Source organism: Sminthopsis crassicaudata, chromosome 4, assembly GCF_048593235.1.
Source record: "Sminthopsis crassicaudata isolate SCR6 chromosome 4, ASM4859323v1, whole genome shotgun sequence".
Classification (NCBI taxonomy): domain Eukaryota; kingdom Metazoa; phylum Chordata; class Mammalia; order Dasyuromorphia; family Dasyuridae; genus Sminthopsis; species Sminthopsis crassicaudata.
The window spans coordinates 443,231,172-443,249,855 of NC_133620.1; the positions used below are offsets into that span (position 1 = coordinate 443,231,172).

Below are 18,684 nucleotides of genomic sequence, written 5' to 3' on the forward strand. Positions count from 1 at the left end.
CTTTTACAGCATGAATAATAAAATGATTGTATTATATTGCTTGCTGTCTTGGGGGGGGAGAGGGAGAAGAAAAAAATTGGACCCCAAAATCTTAGAAAAATGAATGTTGAAAAATACCTTTACGTGCAATTGGAAAAATAAAATACTATTTAAAAGGAAAAAGGAAATATCTGCGTTTCCCAGCTATGCGGTCCACCCATGGAAGCTGTCTGCAGGGTGGCCTGAGGCCACTGAAACTCATCTCCTCACGGACACTTCAGGCCCCCGACAAGTGATGGAGTCGGTAGCTACGCCAAATTACGTCTCGATGTTTCTCATTCCCACTTTCAGGTCAAGACCGACGTAATGACGACCCATGTTAATTCCCGGCCCCTGTCCATGGGCACCCGGCTCCCGTCCCACGGCCGTCACTGCAGCCATTCAGGTACTTGCCACGTCACCCACCGCACAAATCCAGCAGAGCTCACCCCCACGGGGCCATCCCCAGCCTAGACTCCAAGGGAGGCGGCGCTTTGAGGGGGGTCTCCATTTTCCCCTCATCCCGGCCCGACGCAGATCCTCTCAAAAACAAAAGCCCTTTCCCCATTTTGGAGTCAGGGGGATGGCTTCCGTCAGCGTGGTGAGCGGGGACGTAAGTGAGAGAAATTTTAAAAAAAATTCAAAGGATCTAATATGCAGGAAAAGGTCATGCGGAGGCCATGCAGGAGAAGCGGTTCCGGAGCGCTCGGGAGCCTCCCGAGCCGCACCCGAGGCCCAGCGGAAGAGTGGAGGAAGACGACGGGGGGAGGGGCGGAAAAGTGAGCCCCTGGGGCCTAGCCCTCCCGAGCGCGGCCCCCAGGCCCCGTGGAGAGCGGGGAGCGGCTGCCGCGTCCAGAGGGCTCGCGCCTGTCCAGCAGCGTCCTCCGGAGGGCCCAGGCCCGTCCTGTCCGCTGGGGGGGGCCCGAAATTCTGCCTGAAGCACCTCAGGGCCTGCCAGGCACGGGAAAACGGAGGCTCTCGGCTACAGGAGGCTGCCCGAGATCCCACGGCTAATAGGAGCGCTCTGGCCTTGAGCCCTGACGAGGGAGCCGGAGTGGGCCGAGCAGCCCCCGGAGGTGGGCGTCCCTGGCCCGCCCTCTCCTCCCTTGTATCCCTCCCGGAGCTGATCTGCCAAGCACTGTTCTTTTGGGACACTTTTAAAGTTTTTTTCTTTATTTAGACAGAAAAAAAAAATCAACTTATTAAAAGTAAAACGCAATAAATAAATAAGTTAAGCATCGAGAACTGTTTGAAATTTAGACTCCCCAGGCTCCCCTCCCATTCCCTTCCCACCCCCCTCCCCTCCCCTAAAACCTTTTCCTAAAGAAAATGAGCAGGTAATAAACCCCTCCAGCCCTCCCTCTTCTCCCACCCGTACCCTTTCCCACCCCTAATCTTCAAACCAAAGAGAAAAAATTAAGAAACAAAAAAATCCATGGGGAACATTGTCTAAACTCCCAGAAAGAGAGATGGCAGCGTCCGGGCCTGGCTGGCTACCGCACCAGTGTGGTATTTACAGGAAAGGGATCAGCAGAGACTGTAAACATTATTTGGGGGAGGGGAGCTCTTTTCGCTTGGGAAGGGTCTCTGGGACCGAAGACATGGGCAGCCCCAGAGGGGGACGTGGGGAGGCAGTGAGCTGTGGGCCTGGCGGCCCAAGTACGGGAATGTCCTAGCTCTAGTAGGGTTCCAGGGGCTGGGGGGCAGGGGGCTGCTGGGAAACCCCTAGAGGGGAGGAGAGGCTGGGAATGGGGGGATCGCAGCCCCTCATTCCCCTCTGGGGTCTGCACAGTTCGAGAGAGAAGTCGTCCTCCAGTGGGGAGAGGCGGGGGAGAAGATGCCCTGGGGCACTCGGGACTGTGGCCCCGTTCCCCCTCTGCAGCCTCTGCCCGGGAAGGAGATGGGGGGTCCACGTGAACCCCAGGGGCTCCCGAACTTCCCCCTCCAGACTCTGGTGAGCGCCGGGGGACGAGAGAGTTAGTTTGGGAGACGGTGAGGATAAGTGAAGGGGTCTGTCCTGCTTCCCCAGGACTCAGGCAGCAGCTGTCCCCAGGGGGGCCCCCGCCAAGGCCACAGCAGATGTGCAGAGGGGGCTGGGGGGCGGTCAGTGTGGGGGGAGGGGAGGGAGCCCCCCTCCTCTGGCATCTCCAGACCTGTGAATGAAGGAAACAGCCATGAGGGGTGGGAAGAGGGAAGGAGAGGCAAGAGGGGAGGGAGAGGGAAAAAGAGAGAGGGGAGAGGGGAAGGGGAGGGAGAACTGGGAAGCAGGAAGTAAGAAGGGGAAGGGAAGGGGAGAGGTGGAAGGGGAAAAGGGGGAGGGAAGAGAGAGATGGGAAAAAGCCGCGGAGGGAGAGGGGAAAAGGAAGGGAAAGGGAGAGGGAGAGGAAAGAGGAGAAAGTGGAGGGGGGCAAAGGGGAAGAGGAGGGGGAGAAGTAAAAGGAGGAGAGGAAGGGGAGGAAAGGGAAAGGGGAGGGGGAGAGGGAAGGAGAGGAGGAGGACATAGGCACGTGGGAGTGAAGAGAAAAAAGCAAGGCTCAGTCTAAAGGGGGGGGTCTAGACTTTGGGGGGGGAGGGCAGATGAAGGAAAAGAAGCTTCCAGAAAGCACCAGACTTAAGGAGAACATTCCCACTGCAAACAGGAGTGCAGAAAGTCCAGGGCCAGGATGGACAGAAATAGAGTCGGGAGGAAGGGGGAGCCGCTCGGAGACAGAGAGGCACGAGGGCCCGGACCAAGCCTGGGGGTTGGGGTGGGAAGCACCCAGGAAGCCTGGGGGGGGAGCGGGGACCTGCCGGGAGGCGACCAGCTGGGGTTCCTGAGTGCTGGGGAGGGGAGCAGCTCCCCCGCCCCTTTTCCAAAGTTAGTCACAGAGCGAGAGAAAGGGACAGAACACAGAGCACGACCACGGCCCGCGTGCTGCCCCCCAGCCCTTGCACGGGGTTGGGGGACATCCTCCCCCCCTTCCGTGGCCCCGCCCCAAAAGAACAAACATTCGGCTCCAAAGACAACACGCTCGTTCCATGCAACTTACAGGGGTCCCGGATGGGGGCATCGCCGCCTTTGGCCACGGGCCCTGGGCTGGGGGCCCCCGGGGTGGGGGGAGGTTAAGCCGCCGGGAGTGGGGGGAAAAACAGAAAGTGTGGGTATTGTGCTTGGCTTGTGCATTTCAGGGAACTTTGTCCAAGGGAGATGAACCAACGTCCCTGGGAGCCCGAGGTCGGGGAGAGGGGGACTCTGGGAGAGGTGGTCTGGACCACAAGCCTTCTCTCTGGGAACCAGAACTGCTCCTGGGAAGCCGGTCTGGGGGCCTCTCCTGCCCTCTCCCTGGAACCCCCCCCCCCTTTATCCCTAAGGCTCCTGCAGAAGGCTGGGAGGGCTTTCAGGGATTCATGGAGCCAGGGAGGGCCTTCACCCCATCTAACCCCAACACCCCTCCTCCTCCTCAGTCCAAAGGAGCCCCAAGAGAGAGACACACCCACAGACACACAGACCGATACAGACACACAGACACCAGACACCAGACACCAGGTGGGCCAAGGGAGGACACAGACAAGGACAGATCCAGCTGGGGAGGCCGAAGCCCCCACCACAGTTTATTTGTGTGTAGGGGAAGAAGGGTGTATGCCGGGGCATACTGGGCCAGGCGGGATGAGAAGAAGATGAGGGGGAGCTGCCCTCCTAGGAGTCTGGGGTGGGGGGTGCAGAGAATAAATGGGATAGGGGACAAGGGGATGGCCGATGGGCCATGTTGGGGAGTGGTCCTGGAGCGGGAGGGTGGAATGAAGAGGAGAAGGAGGGAGGAGGGAGAAGCACCCACCTGCTGCCCCTCAGTAGGGTCGGTTGGCATCCTTGGGCCGCTTGAGCTGGACTTTGAGGCGCTTCATGCCAATCTGGAAACCATTCATGGCTTGAATGGCCGCCTGTGCGCTGGCTGGATTGTCGAAACTCACAAAGCCTGAAGGGATATGGGATGATTGAGGCTGTTTAGAGCCTGGCCATCCATCCACCTCAACAAATGCTTATTAAGCACCTACTAAGTGCATGTGGAAGGAGCTGCGGACAGAAAGACGGCCTCGGTTATTGCAGACTTGAATACAAGTCTGGCTTCTGACCATCCTGGCTGTGTCCTTCCCGGGCACCTTGCCAAGCCTAGAACTGTCACAGCGATTATTCATTTCTTAGTCCACAGAGTTTCCTGGTCAGAAATTTTCCTCCAGAAGTCACAGGCTTGGACTAAAACACTGGGTCAACCCCGGGGAAACAAAGGCAGCTCCGGTTCACGGAGGGGGCTGAGCAGCAGCGCAGCTGAGTGTGAGCCTGCTGTCCTGCCAGGCCGGGCGCCCCCACAGCTTCCTAACTCATCTTCCGTGCAGTCGCTACCTCCCCACTCCATCTTCCACATCACAGCCAGAGTGATGTTCCCAGAGCCCCGTGGCCCAGCCTGCCTTCTTGACCTACTCCCATGACTGCCGATTATCACCAGGATGAAATATAGACTCCTCGTTTGGCACTGGAGTCCTCCCAGCCTCCTGCAGATGGGCCTCTCCCATTTGTCTTTGCTATGTCCCCACAGGCCGGGCTGGCCAAATGGCTTCCCGCCTCAGGAATCCACACGGGTCCACCTTGCATGCTGGCCTGAAACTCCCGGCTGCCTTTCCCTTAATCTGTCCGGACCCTCCCTCGTTCATTCTGGGTTTCTTTTGAATAATGTGGTGTGCACTTCCATGTCTACATGTTGTCTCTTCTGACAGAATATAAACCCAGGGCAGGGAAGATATCCCCGTGCCCTGGTTTAGTGAGTATCCCCTCGTGGTCACTTAATACATGCCTGTTGACTGACTGAATGACCAGCACTTGGCTAGTGACCTCAGATCTGAGACCTCTCGGAAGCCTGTCCTAACTGGTGGGAGCCCCATGGCCACAAGCACGAGGCGCTGGAGTAAGATTTAGGCAGGAGAAAGAATATAACAACAAAAGAGGCAGCCTAAGTGCTCTAAGAAAATCTGAGAAAGGAAGAGGCTGGAGCTGGAAGGGAAGGAGGCCATGCTGCTGCCTCCTCCAGGGAGTCCTCTTAGATTTCAGAGGAAAGGAAAAGACCATCAACCCTACTGCCCTCATCTGAAAGGGAGCCTAGAATTGATCTAGACCCACTTATGTGTCTTACATAGACACGGTATAGGTCACTCCCCTCTCCAGTAACCCCATCAGATCATTCAACCTGGGGAACACCTCTGGTGATAGAGATCACAGTCTCCAAGTGGCCTGTTCCACTATTTACTATAATTTGTAAAACCAAGTTCCACTGATCAGATGCTTTCCAAGATCCGCGGAGCACTTTCCACATAACCACCTGGGGAGGGACGTGGTGTGCCCAGGGAGGCGGGACCTGTGCCGGCACAGAACGTCAGATCCAGAGTTGGAATCGAGCTCTCCTGGCTCCCAATCCGCCACTGTTTCAACTCTGTTCTGCTGCTATTAGAAATGGTTTCTCATTCTATATCCAAACTGCACCTTCCTCCACAACACCACAAAGAAAGAACACCTCTCTCTCTCTGGGAGCAGCCCTTGCACTCAATTCATTGCACCCAACAGTGCAGGGGATTGTGGGAGGTGTAGTAAGTATTTGAAAACAGCTCTCCCGCCCCTCCTCATCTTTCCTTCGGGCTCAACACAGGCAGCTTTTTCTAAGTCTTCCTCCTAGAACATAATTTCTGTGCCCCAACTCCAGCAGGACTGCTTAGGCCCAAGGGCCTATGTGGGAGAGGACACGGAGCCAGGAGGGTCTCTGGGGTGGACGGGCTTGAGGGAGAGTGGTCCTTACCAAAACATTTACTCTGATTAGTGGCCCGGTCGACAAAGACCTTGGCAGATATGACATGGCCAAAGGGAACAAACATCTGTAGGATCTCAGAGTCAGTGAATTCCTGGGGCAGGTGATAGATGAAGATGTTGCAGCCATCAGGGCCTGGGGAGTTGGAGAGAGGGAGACAGTGACAGAGCAATGGAGAGAGACAGCGACAGCGATAGAGACGGAGACAGACAGAGAAACAGAGAGAGAGACAGAAACGGAGAGAGACAGAGAAAGAGAAACAGAGACAGAGAGAGACAGAGAGAAGCAAAGAGTGACAGAGAGATAGAGACAGAGACAAAGACAGAGAGAGAGAGATAGAAACAGAGGCAGAGAGAGGCAAAGAGTGACAGAGAGATAGAGACAGAGACAAACACAGACAGAGAGATAGAAACAGAGAGAGACAGAGAGGGGAAAAGAATGACAGAGAGATAGAGACAACAGAGACAGAGATAGAGAAAGAGGGAAAAAGGGAGAGAGAGAGAGAAACAGCGAAATGAGAGGCAGAGAAAAATGACAGAGATGGCTGAAGCAGGCCAGAGTCTAGAGGTAACCCCTCCCGTCTTAAGCAGGACAGGGTCTCTGAATCACTTCTTCCCACGCCCTGCTTCCTTTCCAGAATTCGGGCCCCACACTCCCAGCAGTCAGATCCTATGCCTCAAGCCCTCACTGTCCAGCCCCCCTCGCCCCCCAGGAAACGTTCCTGTCTCTCAAATACCCCCACCCAAAGATACCTTCTCGCTGCTGCTGTTGCTGCTGCTGCTGGGGGGGTGGAGGGGGCTGCTGGGTGACCAGGGCTGGAGGCTGAGGGAAGGCGGGCGTGACCAGGCTGTAGGCTGCTGGGTAGGCTGCTGGGGGGAGAGGGGGAAGGGGAGGGAAGAGAGAGCCAATTGGGCTCTCCCTGACCCATGGCTGGTCTTGCCCTCCCTTCTTGTGTCTCCCCCCTCCAGCCCAGCCATTAGAGGTCTCTCCAGAAATACTTGCAGTGAGGTGCCAACCTTCTGTCCCCCTGCTTCAGCAACCCCCCCAGTCTTACAGATCCCCATCTAGCCTCATTTCCTCCTGCTAGGGTCTCAGCTTTGCAATGGAAATGGATAATAAGTCCCTAACTCCCAGCACCCGAGAAGGTGCTTTTCTCAGTTCCCTTCCCCGGCTTCCCTTCCTATCCCCCACAGAGCCAGGGCCGCTGGGGGGGGGGCCTCACCTGTGTAGTGCTGCATTCCTGCGTAGGCCTGCTGGAGGGGGTCCACAGGAGCAGCCGGGCTCTGGGCTGGGGAGAGCAGCAGAAGGGGCCGTTAGGGCCTGGACTCGGGAGACCCAGAGGCAGAGCCCATCAGGCACCTCTCTGACCTAGCCCACCTGGATAGGGGTGGACACCATTGGGATAAAGGGTGTCGGGGGCCGGCTGCCCGGTGGGCTGAGGGGGCACAGGGCTGTAGCCGTTGACACCCAGAGCGGCAGGGATGGCAGAGACAGGCGTGGCAGCGATGGCAGGAGGGGTGCTGGTTCCTAAGGGGGAGAAAGGGACAGAGACAGAGACAGAGACAGAGAGAAGTAGAGACAGAAGCACACGCACACAAGGAGAGACAGATGGAGAATCTTAGGAGGAAGTTGGTGGGGTCATGAAGGGTAAGGAAGCAAATGCCCCTTCCTCTGTTCACAGAGCCTGGGGACCCCTGTCCCTTTCCAACTCCGGAAGGTCCTCAGAAGGCCACAGTCTCCCTGTCCACCCCTGCTCCTGGAGGGTCCGACCATGGCCCATTCCCCGGTTCTGCTGCCCGCAACCCGGTCCTCCCCTTGCTCAGGCCTCGCTCAGTCCCCTCATCATTCCCAGTCCTCCCTGACCCCCCTAGGCTCTCCCACCCCCCAGCCCGTCCCTACCTGAGGAAGGGGTAATGGGAGTGGCGATCAGCCCGTTGGCGTTAATGGCAGCCATGTGCTGCATCTGCACAGCCGCCATAGTGGCCATGGGGTTGAGGTAGGCACTGTGAGCTGCTACCAGGGCCGCCTGCTGCTGCATCAGCTGGGGGGTGGGGAGAGGCACGAGTGGGTCGAGGTCCTCTGTGGCCCCCGGCACCCTTTGTGCCCCCACCCCTTGCCAGGCTGCGTTTGGTCTTCTCCCCAGGGGGGAGGGAGGACTGAGCAGGGGGAAAGGGAAAAGAGTGGAGGAGGGGCAGGGTGGTTGGAAGGGCCCAGGTGGAGAGGAAGGGGGCAGAGGTTGGTGCTCACAGCTTGGGTGTAGGCGCTGTAGGCTCCGAACTGGAGGGCAATGGGGCTGAACATGCCCAGTTGGGTGGCCACCTGCTGCATGCGTCTAAGGCCTCGTTCCTTCTCTGTATCAGCAAACTTCACCACAAGGCTGGATGAGGCACCCTGGGGTGGCCAGAGGTCAGGGGTCAGTCTTCCTCCCCTCCTGGGTGGGCCTCCAGCCACCACCTCTCACAGTGTCCACAGCAGGGCCCGCATCCTGCCCCCCTTACTCGGGAGTAAGGACGCCCCAGGCTCAGGCCAAGTTCCACTAGCAATTTGTTCCACGGCTCTTGGAACCAACCAACCAACAAGCAAATTCTTCACGACCCTGAGAGGCCCCCAAACAGGGGAACTGCCTCTGAATCACAGAGTTCCAGAGCTGGAGGAGACCTTGGCCGCCATTCCCTGAGAAGACCCTCAGGCAGCCCACCAACACTTCCAGAGGCAGTGGGAACGCTCCTCTGTTGGAAGCTGCTCAGGTCTGCCTCGGGGGTCTCTCTTCAAGCCCTTGGCCCACCATGTCCTTCTCCCACTTGTGCCCCCTACTCACTGTAGCTGCCCTTCCTCAGCACCCTTGCTGCCCGGTCCACTCACTACAGCCCTGGCTAGATTGAGCCCTGCCCTCCCGCCGGGCACTGACTTGAGCACCAGATTTCTGCCCCGCCACGATTTCTGGAATATTGAACTGCTAGTTCATCTGGAGCCTGCTGCCCCCTGACCCTCACACCCTTGGCAGATAATGTGCCAGCTGTCTGGGCCTCCCCCATCTTGTACTAGTAAAAGTTGAAGCCAATGGCAGAACTTGACCTCCACCCCTAGTAGACTTCATCTTCCAAGACTGGACCTGGCACTCTCGCCTGCCAATGCTCTGTGGTCCCCACCTGTCTCCTGATGCACTAGTTTTCCTTCCCCACCCTCCCTCCTTCCTTCCGTCCAAAGGAAGATAAAGGAGGGAACCAGGAACCTGAAGATAATAGAAAAGTAAAAGTGTCACTGAAATTCACCCATCTAGATGATCTGACTTATGGGGCACCTGGGCACAGGTTTATAATGCCAGCCTTGCCCCCACACTGCAGGCCGTGGCAGACCTGGGGGCCCTGGGGGCCTCCCATCGGCGAGGCAACTAAGGGGAGACACGCGGCTACTGGAGATGCCAGCACAGTTCTGCCCCCTGGCACAGATGGCCAGGGAGGGGGCTTGGCTTAGGCAGGGATCTCAGAAAGGGGACCCCGCAGGAAGCGGGAGGTTCTCACCGGGAGGGTCCGGCTGCTGTGCAGGGTGTTGATAGCAGCCTGGGCCTCTGCATGGGTCTGAAACTTGACAAAGGCGCAGCCTGAGGGGAGAAAAAGGAGAGCCTGAAGGGAGACTGCCTCCCTTCCCCCTGCCAGCACCTCTCCCCTCCCACTGATTCTCCTACATCCCCCCTCGCCTTGCTGGAGACCACCAGGCCAAGCTGGGACACACAGAGGGGGTCTGGGACCCGAGAGAACAAAAGCAGGTTACCTTTGCTGGTCCCGTCTGGTCCCCGGAGCACGGTGCACTCATCAATGGTCCCAAATGGCTCAAACATCTTCCTGACGTCTTCATCCGTCTGTTGCTTCCCTAGCATCCCCACAAAGAGCTTCCTGTCTTCTGGGAGTAGGGTGGGGGAGGGGGGGCGAGAGAAAAAGGCCTTCAGAGGTTTCTTCCTTGCCCTCCCCCAGAATGGAGGCATAGGGAGGGAGGCACGCTATTTCCAACCCATCCTGGGTGCCCCCAACTCCCATTTCACAGGGACATAAAGTGGAAGAAAAGCCATGGTGAGCCAAGGGAAGAGCTGGGCTACAAGATGCTCATCGCAGCTCGGCTAGGACCTCAGTTTCCCCGCCTGCACAATGGGACAACCACTACCCCTTCTGTCTTGGTCCAGAAACCTTTTGGACATCCCAGTTTTTCTTCCTAAGGGACTCCTTACAGCCACTCCTTTAGGGTCTGGGTGACCTGCTAACCAGGACAATGGGAGGTAGCTGGAGGGGGGAGGGAGAAGGGTCATAGTTAAGGAGAGAGCCTACCTCCTCTGTTCTCGCTGTCTGCTGGTTTCACCTGGATAGGCCGGTTCATCTGAAGGAGAGAAAATAACGGAGCTGCCGGAGACCCTTCTCCAGTGGGCCTGAGGCTGGGCCTTTGGAGAGGGGGAAAGGCTGCTGACCCCCCAGTCCAGGGCATTCTCCCACCTCCACAAATCTCGGGAAGTTGGCCTGGGGCCAGGGAGAAAGGAGGAATGAATTGTATTCTTCCCTTGAGATTAGGACCTGGGGAGATTAGAGAGCCACGGAGGGAAAGGATATGGGGGGAAGAGATTCTCCTGGGGGACACGGCATCGAGATTTGGAAAGCAGAAGCAGGGGTGATGCCGGTATAGAAGGACAGAGCCAACCAAATGGTTTTCAACCATGGCCAATTTGAAAATGCAGGGGCTACAAAGGCATCCCATAAATTATCCAGATTGAGAAATCCCAGAGAGGATCCTAGACTGAAGTCTTGGACTGATGAGAGCCCCTAGAGGGCTCCAGAGCAAGGGAACCCCCCCCCAGATGCCTTGGCTTCCTCCTTGCCCCTGGGGGTCTCTTTGCCTCCTCTCCATCCCCCTACACCCCTTGACCCCAGGGGGAAGGATCTTGGGCAGCACAAAGGGAGCAGATGCCCAGTCACCGTGGCAACGGGAGAATGCACGCCATGGCAACCGCCCACTCAGCCTGATTTATCCGTCCCTGTCGCCCCGGCGACCAGTGACGTCATCACTTCTGGCGCTCAACACACCCAGAGAAGGGGTGGGGAGAATGGGGGATGCTGGGGGCGAAAAATTTAGTGGGGGCTGGGCAGTGGGCACAGGGGAGGGGACCAGGAAATCTTCCTTATTCCAGAGGGAAAAGAGAAGCAAAGGTCCTTTTTGGGGGTCAATCCACCCATTCTTCTGTCTCCCCTCCTCCAGTCCAAACACCCAGTTCTCTCTCCCAAATGGAGCGATCTGTGAAGATCACCCAGCCTCCCTGGCAGCCCTCCCCCTCTTAGCACGACTCCCACCTATTAGTAAGTCCTCCTGATCGCTAACCTCCCGACCTCACGTGGTGGCCTCTCTCTTTGTTCAATCCTCAGTGGAAATGGGGGCCCCCTCACCCCTCTCTCCTCTCTCACCTGCGTCCCTTCTCTCTGCCCTTCGCAGGACACTTTCCGAAACGGGGAGTGAGCCCCTCGGTGGCCAGTGGGGAGGCAGAGGACTGAGGAGCTGAAATGGCTGTCCCTGGAGAGGGCTCTGCTCCCTAGGGACTGCCCCCCTGCAGTCCGGGCTGCCTCCCCGCCTCCCCCTCGGAGCCCCCCTTTCCCCTCTGCCATTCCCTAAGCACTGTGGCTATTTTGTTATAAATAATGCCTCAAGAGTTGACTCAAAGAGAAACGACATTCAGTTGCATGTCATTTCATATCTCCTTCAGGATGGAGTGAAGGGAGAAGGGATGGAGGAGACAGACACAGAAGGAGAAGACAGCATGGGAAGGTGAGAAGTGCCCCAGGAGGATGCCCCGGGTTCCAGTCTCGGCTGTGTCACAAACCAGCCGGGTGGGCGCTGGGTCACTGAGGCGTTGTCGTTGCCTCTCTGGGCCTGTTTCTTCACTGGTAAAATGGGCAGGGATGGGGAGAGGCCTCTGAGATCTCTCGAGCCCCATCATCCTGGAGTCTCCGGTGTTAACTTGCTAGGGAGGGGCGAGCTGTACCTGCTCCCACCCCTTCTCTGGCCCTTTCCTCGGTGATTTTCCCTCAAGGTTCCTGCTGTTTGATCAGGTTTAGGCTGGGGGAAAACCCCACCTGGTTAGTTAGCCTCTGCTTGGGTCTCTTCCCCATTCTCTCACACAGCACTAAGGTCTCCTAACAATCTTACCATGGTTTTATCCCTGAACTAGAGGCCTGGGGAGCCAGCCCCCTCAGGGATCATCAGATCAGAGGGCAGCTGGTGGAGGTGGAGGGGGACAGGAAAAAAACAATCCAAATCCTTTCTCTCTGTTCCCTCCCAAGCAATCTCCGGCCTCTGCCAATCCAGGATTATCCCATCCAATGTAAAGCGGCTTAGGGAGGTGAGGGTGGAGTGTGTGGGTCTGTGCGAGGATTTTACTGGGTGTGGAATGGTTGGGGAGGGTTCTCCATGGGTGGCAGACAGAGTTTCTCCACTATACACTCCTCCTTTTCACTTGAACGAAAGTAACAACAAGCAGGAGATCCCCTCCTGACCTGCCAGTCTGCAGGCTTCCCATTCATCCCCAAGAGAGATAGAGAATTAAAAATAGGAGTCGGGGGAATTCCTGTTCCTGGCTTGAAGCCCCCATCCCTGGAGGTACTGCGGACTCTTCTTATGGTAGATAGGGAAACCGAGGCCTTCAGAAAGAGGCCAGAGCAGGAGGGAATGAGAAGGGAACTTAGGCATCCAGAGGACCCCTGAAAACAGGAAATAAAGATACTTTTCCCTCTCCTCACAGGGTAGACAAAACATACACACATGCCTTGCAGACACAATAAATATCTACTGGTGACAATAAATACATAGGACAAAGAAGTCCGTACACCCAAGTGTACAAATGCAAGCTTCCGGACACCCCGATCCAAAGTATCGACATTCAGAAAGGCTGTTCTCATTCTCTCCACAAACAACTCCCTTCCGTGCCCCTAAATGCCCCATTTCCAGCCTCTCCCCTCCTTCGCCCCAATCCTTCCTGTGGGAGGCTCGGGCTTTGTTAGCTCAGCTTGGGCACACCTGCCCCCCTCCCCGGAGTCCAGATGTGCCCTGTTTACCTGGCAACCAGGCACCCATTGGGGCCCGTTCCCTAGCTACCCCGGCCAGGTGACAGGCCTTCTACAGGGCTTCCAAAAGAAGAAGGGGCTATTTATACCTCAGGCAGGTCCAGCTTAGGTCTTGGCATGAAAACATAAGCTTTTAATCCTCCCTGTGCTTAGGCTGTGCTTAGGGCTCCCCTCCACCAAGATGTTCCCAAGCTCCTCATCGGAAGGTGAAAAGCTTGCCCAGCGGTGCCTAAGGGTGCTAGCCAAAACTCAGGCCCTTTCGGTGAACACACCATGGTCTTGGGTAATAATAGCAATAAGAATCCCGGGTGAACTGAATGGCTGCAATTGCTGTCCAGTCTCAGGTTAGACCAGAAAGGGGGTGAGGATGCCCCATCCTCACCACATCCCACTGCCCAGGACACATCCAGAGGCCCCAGGGGCGGCCAAGGCCCTCAGGCCTCCTCCAGAGCCACCCCCGAGAGCGGCCCCTTCCCCTCAGGCTGGTTCCTGTCAGATTCTCCGGTGAGGAGACAAGGAAAGGAGAGAAAGGACCAAATGCACCCTAAAAGGGGGCCTGTTAGAGGAGGGAAGAGTGGGGAGACATGAGGAAGAACTTTCCAGCAGAATTTCCAGCATGCACATACACACACAGAGACACAGACACACAAACACACACAGACACACACACACACACACACACATACACACACACACACAAAGGCTGTCTGTGGGGAAACAATGAAGCTCGGAAGGCAGGCAGGTGGTAGGAGAAAAGACCTGAGGGAGGGGGAGAGGGGAGGCACAAAGGGCCAGGCGGGGCCTTGGGCGCAGACATCTGCTCCCCAACCCATCAGTACCTTGTCCTACTCCCCCAAATGCCCTGGGTGGGAGGATTTCTTTCCCAAGCTTAGACCAGGGATGCCTAACTCATTCCCTGCCCCCCAAGTCTTTGGAAGCCCTGGACTATGTTCCCCAGAATGAAGGCTAATGTGGGGAACTGCACTTCAGCTAGGTGCTTTAGGGCCTCCACTGGGTAATTATTAACCTGTCCCCCAGAGAGCCATCCCCCACCTTATTTGCTCAAGAAAGAGGGAGAATGTCTCTCCTTTTACAATCTTTCCTTCTTGCCTGAGCAGTCTCAGAGACTCAGGAAGAGGTCCAGGACAGATGGCCACCATTCCCCCTAAGCTGGTCTGCACTGAACCCAGACCCTTGTGCCTACTCTGGATTTACTCCCTCCCTCAGTATCCTCTCCTCTCTCCCCCAAAACTCTCTGACTTCTGAAATAGAGACAAAAGAGATACACAGAAACACAGAGATCCAGGAACAGAAATGGAGGCTGCTCATATAGAGAGCAGATCTCCAAGCCACTGAGAAAAGAACGAAAGGAAGAATGGAAGGAACAGAAGGGAAGTTCTCCATATCCATGGACTCTCCAAAACACTACTACAAAGGGGTGTTTACACATGCAGATGCATATAGTATATGTGGCTATGCATGCACATAGACCCTCAAGCCCAAACCCTCGTGTACCCGTGTCCATTAATTTCATGGAGTCATGACCCTTCTAAGGCTGGCTCTGTGGGGTGGGGATGGGAGTAGGGGGAAAGTAGGAGGGGTTGCTTCCTTCTTCCTGAGCTCCTCCTCTCCTTTGGCACAGCTAATGAGATTAAAAGGATGTAGCAGTAGCAAGTTAAGCATTTGTGAAGGGGCTCTAGTTGGGAGCAGCTAGAATGGCCTTGTTCCCCCATATCTACCTTCTTGGCTCTCTTTCCCTACCAACACTAGGTCACACTCTCTCTAGGAAAAAGATTAAAATCCACTTTCCATCTCTAGAAAGAGAAGGGGCAGAGGCTCAAGTGGATGGAAGAGAAGTGAAGTCTCAAGAAAGTCTTTCTGGCAGCCCTAGGTTGAAGACAAGAGGGACTGGAGCACCTCCTTCCTTTGGGAGAGATCACCTGTCTGGGTGGCAGGAGTGAAGGGGCAATGGGGGAGATGGGATGCCTAGGGCCGGCTGGGACTTGGCTAGCCTAATGAACCCAGGCTTCTGGCCTTTGGGCCTCAGTTGCCAACAGCCCACCAGACTGACTAAGAGTAGGAACAAAGAATCATCGTTTAGATGGGAGCAGGACTTCCCCTTTGTGAACTGCCTTTGCTGCTCAAACCGGGCCCGGTTCCCCAGAACAGCAGAGGAACATCATGTGTGACTAGGCTGCCCCTCCCACCTAAGGTTCCTCCCCAGCTCATCCCTTTCCATATCCTGACCAATCTCCCCCAGCCCGTCATAGGGGCACAAATGGGGCCAGTCTGAATTCCAAAATGGACCCCAAAATGCATATCCGCCAGACACTCCCTATTTCTCGGGCCACCATAGAGATCGCCCACCCCTCTCCTCACACCATTCTGACTACTGCTTCTTTCTCTGCCATGGATACTGTGCCCTTGGGGGCCTGCTTCCCAAACCAACTGGCACTCCGAGAGCAAATCCCAGCAAACTGATCGGTCCCTTCCTCCAGTCTGGAATCACCTAAGCCTCCCTAAGTGGGAGGGGGGTAACCTTTGAGTAAATTGGGAAATAGGAAATGGAAGGTAGGTGCACTCTTTACCAAAGGATGGACCTATTTTCCTAAGACTCACTAAGCTGAGCAGGAGAGGGAATGTTAGGAAGGATGGAGGCCTGATAAGGGAAGGACTTCCTGATAACTGGGGATGGTCAAGACTGATATTGGGTACCCAGGCTGGCTCCTGAGTGCTGGCAAGGGGAGATGGGAGGTCCCCAACTACCAAGTACTACTGACCCTGCCAAGGCTGGGACTCACCCCTGGAAGCGTCTTCTGCTCGTGCAGGGCGCTCTGCGCCTTCAGGGCTGAATCGCGGGCACAATATGTCAGGAAGGCACATCCTGGGGGGGGTGTTGGCAAAAAGATATTGGGGGGGGTGAGTCAGCCGACCTCTCCTCCCTCCCCTCCCCAAGTGCTTCTCAGTGTGGGGGCCTGAGGGCAGGAGACCTTTTCTCAGCGGGGCGTCTCTCCCTTTGCTCTTTGGCATCTTTTGGCTAGCTGGGGGTGGGGTGCTAGGATGGGGAAGTGACTGAGGGGGACGGTCAGTTTCCAGGGAGTTGTGAGAGATGGATGTTGTAGATCTAGGTGGAGAAGAGAGCTGAGACCCTGAAGGGAAGGAGGTGGGGATGGAGGGAAAATTGTAAGAAGGGGGAGATGAGGCCCTGGATCTGGGAGAAGGGGCAAGGAGTTTCCAGACAAGTGAATGGCACTCTCCCCCTCCCTTAGCTTTCCCTTTCTTCTTGTCTCCTCCAGCTCTCTTCTGTTTCTCTCATCACCACTATTCTACTGTCTTCGGATTTGCCTCATTTCCTAATTACTTTCCAATTCCAGCTCCCTCTTTGTCTCTCCCATGCAAAAAAACCCAAAAAAAAAAAAACAAACAGTGGATGGAGAGTAGGCCAGAGGAGCAGGAAAGGGTAAAAGCTGTCGCCTGGACAGCCCCCTTCTTAGGGCAGGCCTGGGGGCCCTGGTCCTGGATGCTCACCATGGTCTGACCCCAAACTTCTATCCCTGACCCTCCAAACTTTTCTTCAGCTCCTGATTCTCCTTTAATGGTTCAGGAGACCATTCTGCCCTCACCCCACTCCCCTAACTCTCCAAGACCCCCACACTTCCTGGATACACCCAGTTACTTTCCGGCCCTCATTCTAGCCCCTTCTCTTCACCTCAGTTCTTCAGACCTGACTTTTGTGTCTCTGCTCCCCACTTCTCTGGGATTTCCTAGACTCTCAAACTGCTTCTGTTCCCTCTTTCTCCTTTACTCTTCCTCCCTCCCTCAGACGAGTCTCATCCCTGTTGCTCTTTATCCTCTTCCCTAGCATCATGGCTCTTGTACTCTACCCCCTCCCTAGCTCTGATCCTAATTCTCTGGAACCCTCCAGCCTCTCTCTCTGGACCCCTGACCAGAGCTGAGCTTTTCTGGGCTACTCAATGCTGCTGTCTACAGTCTCTAGCCCCCAGTGGCCCCATCCCCATCTTTTTGGTTCCTCAATATTCTCAGCTTGGCGCTGCTCTCCCACCTTCCTTCTTCCTTGACCCATCCCCCAGAGCGGTTCCAGCTCATCCCCCACGTACTCCCTAGCTAATGCCTCCCCTCGAGGCTTGCCCCCTCAGCCCCTCACCCTTGTGCAGCCCGGTGTACTTGTCCTTGATGACGGTCAACTCGAAGATTCGGCCAAACTGCTCGAAAATTGGCTTCAGGTCCTTCTCCTCCAGGTGCCTTGGGATCTGCCCCACAAACAGCTTGATGGCATCTGGCTCCTTCATCGGGGCGGCCCAGGAGGAGGGGCCGAGGGGGGCCAGGGAGAGAGGCCCAAGGGCCAGGGGTGCTTCCCGGTGAGGAGGAGGTGGTGGGGGCCGGGGGCACAGCCGGGGCTGGCTTCCCCTTTGGCCCCCGACCACACTGCCTGGGAGGGGGGTGTTCTTCACACAAAGGAGGTTGAAGGGGCTGGGAATCCGGTGAGCCCAGGGGTCAGGGGTCTGGGCTCACACTTCTGTGCCCGGGGGCATAGCCCAAGGGAGTGCTCTCCCTCCTAGAGATTTTGGCCAGTGTCCCAGGATTGGTGGTTGTAGTGGTGTTTGTGGATCAGAACCTGGGAACTGAGACTGGACAGCAGAATGCTGAGACTGAGTGCTTGGGCTTAAGGGCTAGAAACTGGAGAGTGAGACTAAGAGCTGGTCGTGGGGAGGAGGGCCTGAGGGGAGGGGGGCCTCGGGCTCAAAGAGCTGGAGGCCTTGTAGGATTGCCTGGAGTGTCAGTGGGGGAGACCCCCAGATTCCTGATTTGGGATAGGCAGGTCCTTCCTTAGCTTCCCCCCTGGCGGACAGCTCCCCTGTGGGCTGATCCTTCTGGTGGGTCCGATGATTCCTGAAGCCCAATTCTTGATCTTTGATGGCGGCAAGACTCCAGGGCATCACTTTGCCCTGTCCCTCCCCCCCGTGCTGCCCCTACCCCCCACCCACCCCCACCCCCGGTCCCCGGGCCTAGGCGGGCTCCCGGCTGCTCCAGCCGCTGGGGTTGCCCGCTTCCCCAGTCACCTGGGTCCTGGAGCTCTGCTCCCCGGCTGTTCTCTCCTCAACAAAAACCTCCCCCTCCACACCCCCCACTCCCACCTCCCTTCCCCTGACATCAGTGATGTCAGCCTCAGGGGTAGACTACAAACTCTCCACCCTGGAGAGGAACGAATAATCAGGCATGAGCCACACCCTCCCTCCATCTCGAGTCGCTCTCATTTCCAACTACCCCCAGCAGAGCAGCTGGTCCTATCGACAATTACCCCCTCCTCCCTCCCCAGCAGTAGTAATATGTGTAACTAAGAAAGAGAGTTTGCAGAGGAACCCTAACATAGGGTCCATTGTTCCGGGGCTGGAGCTGTCCCTGGTGCTGGAAGGGAAGGCCCTGGAGAGGGGAGCTGGGGAGAGGGGCAGTGGGGAGCATGGAGTCTAGGGAACAGGAGAGGGAAGAAGCAGAGAGGTGGCCAGGAAGGGAAATCTGGGCGAGGAAAAGGTCTGGGGAGCAGTAGAGTAGGCTGAAAGCCAAAGAGGAGTAGAGGGGGGAGGGGACAAGAGCGTGGAGTAGAAGAACTAGGGAAAATGGGAAGAAAATGAGGTTAAAGGGAAAATCTAGGGAAAAGGGAGAAGGAACAATTAGTCCGAAAGCCGGAAGAGCACTGCATTGTAAATGAGACAGAAGAACCAAAC

At 56.5% G+C, this 18,684-nt stretch overlaps 1 protein-coding gene across 12 annotated transcripts; it reads right to left on the reverse strand.

The window, feature by feature from the left end:
• Window positions 1–1,176: 1,176 nt before the first annotated feature.
• On the reverse strand, window positions 1,177–18,070 carry CELF3 (CUGBP Elav-like family member 3). Of its 12 annotated transcripts, XM_074263476.1 has the most exons (14): window positions 18,022–18,070; window positions 17,106–17,211; window positions 15,742–15,824; window positions 10,166–10,214; window positions 9,618–9,746; window positions 9,368–9,447; window positions 8,094–8,237; window positions 7,746–7,887; window positions 7,224–7,373; window positions 7,069–7,134; window positions 6,599–6,715; window positions 5,838–5,981; window positions 3,834–3,971; window positions 1,460–2,171 (listed from the first exon to the last, which is right to left on the reverse strand). In XM_074263476.1, exons 4-13 carry the CDS (start codon window positions 10,212–10,214, stop codon window positions 3,844–3,846), a joined length of 1,149 nt encoding a protein of 382 aa, XP_074119577.1. In that variant the 5' UTR covers window positions 15,742–15,824; window positions 17,106–17,211; window positions 18,022–18,070; the 3' UTR covers window positions 1,460–2,171; window positions 3,834–3,843. The 12 variants fall into 12 exon arrangements, 10 of the variants coding, with proteins under 10 accessions (XP_074119577.1, XP_074119567.1, XP_074119569.1 ...); XR_012481438.1 differs by lacking the exons at window positions 15,742–15,824; window positions 17,106–17,211; window positions 18,022–18,070 and adding an exon at window positions 10,805–10,840 and having other exon boundaries at window positions 1,177–1,729; window positions 1,989–2,171; XR_012481439.1 differs by lacking the exons at window positions 15,742–15,824; window positions 17,106–17,211; window positions 18,022–18,070 and adding an exon at window positions 10,805–10,840 and having other exon boundaries at window positions 1,177–1,729; window positions 1,981–2,171.
• Window positions 18,071–18,684: the final 614 nt, after the last annotated feature.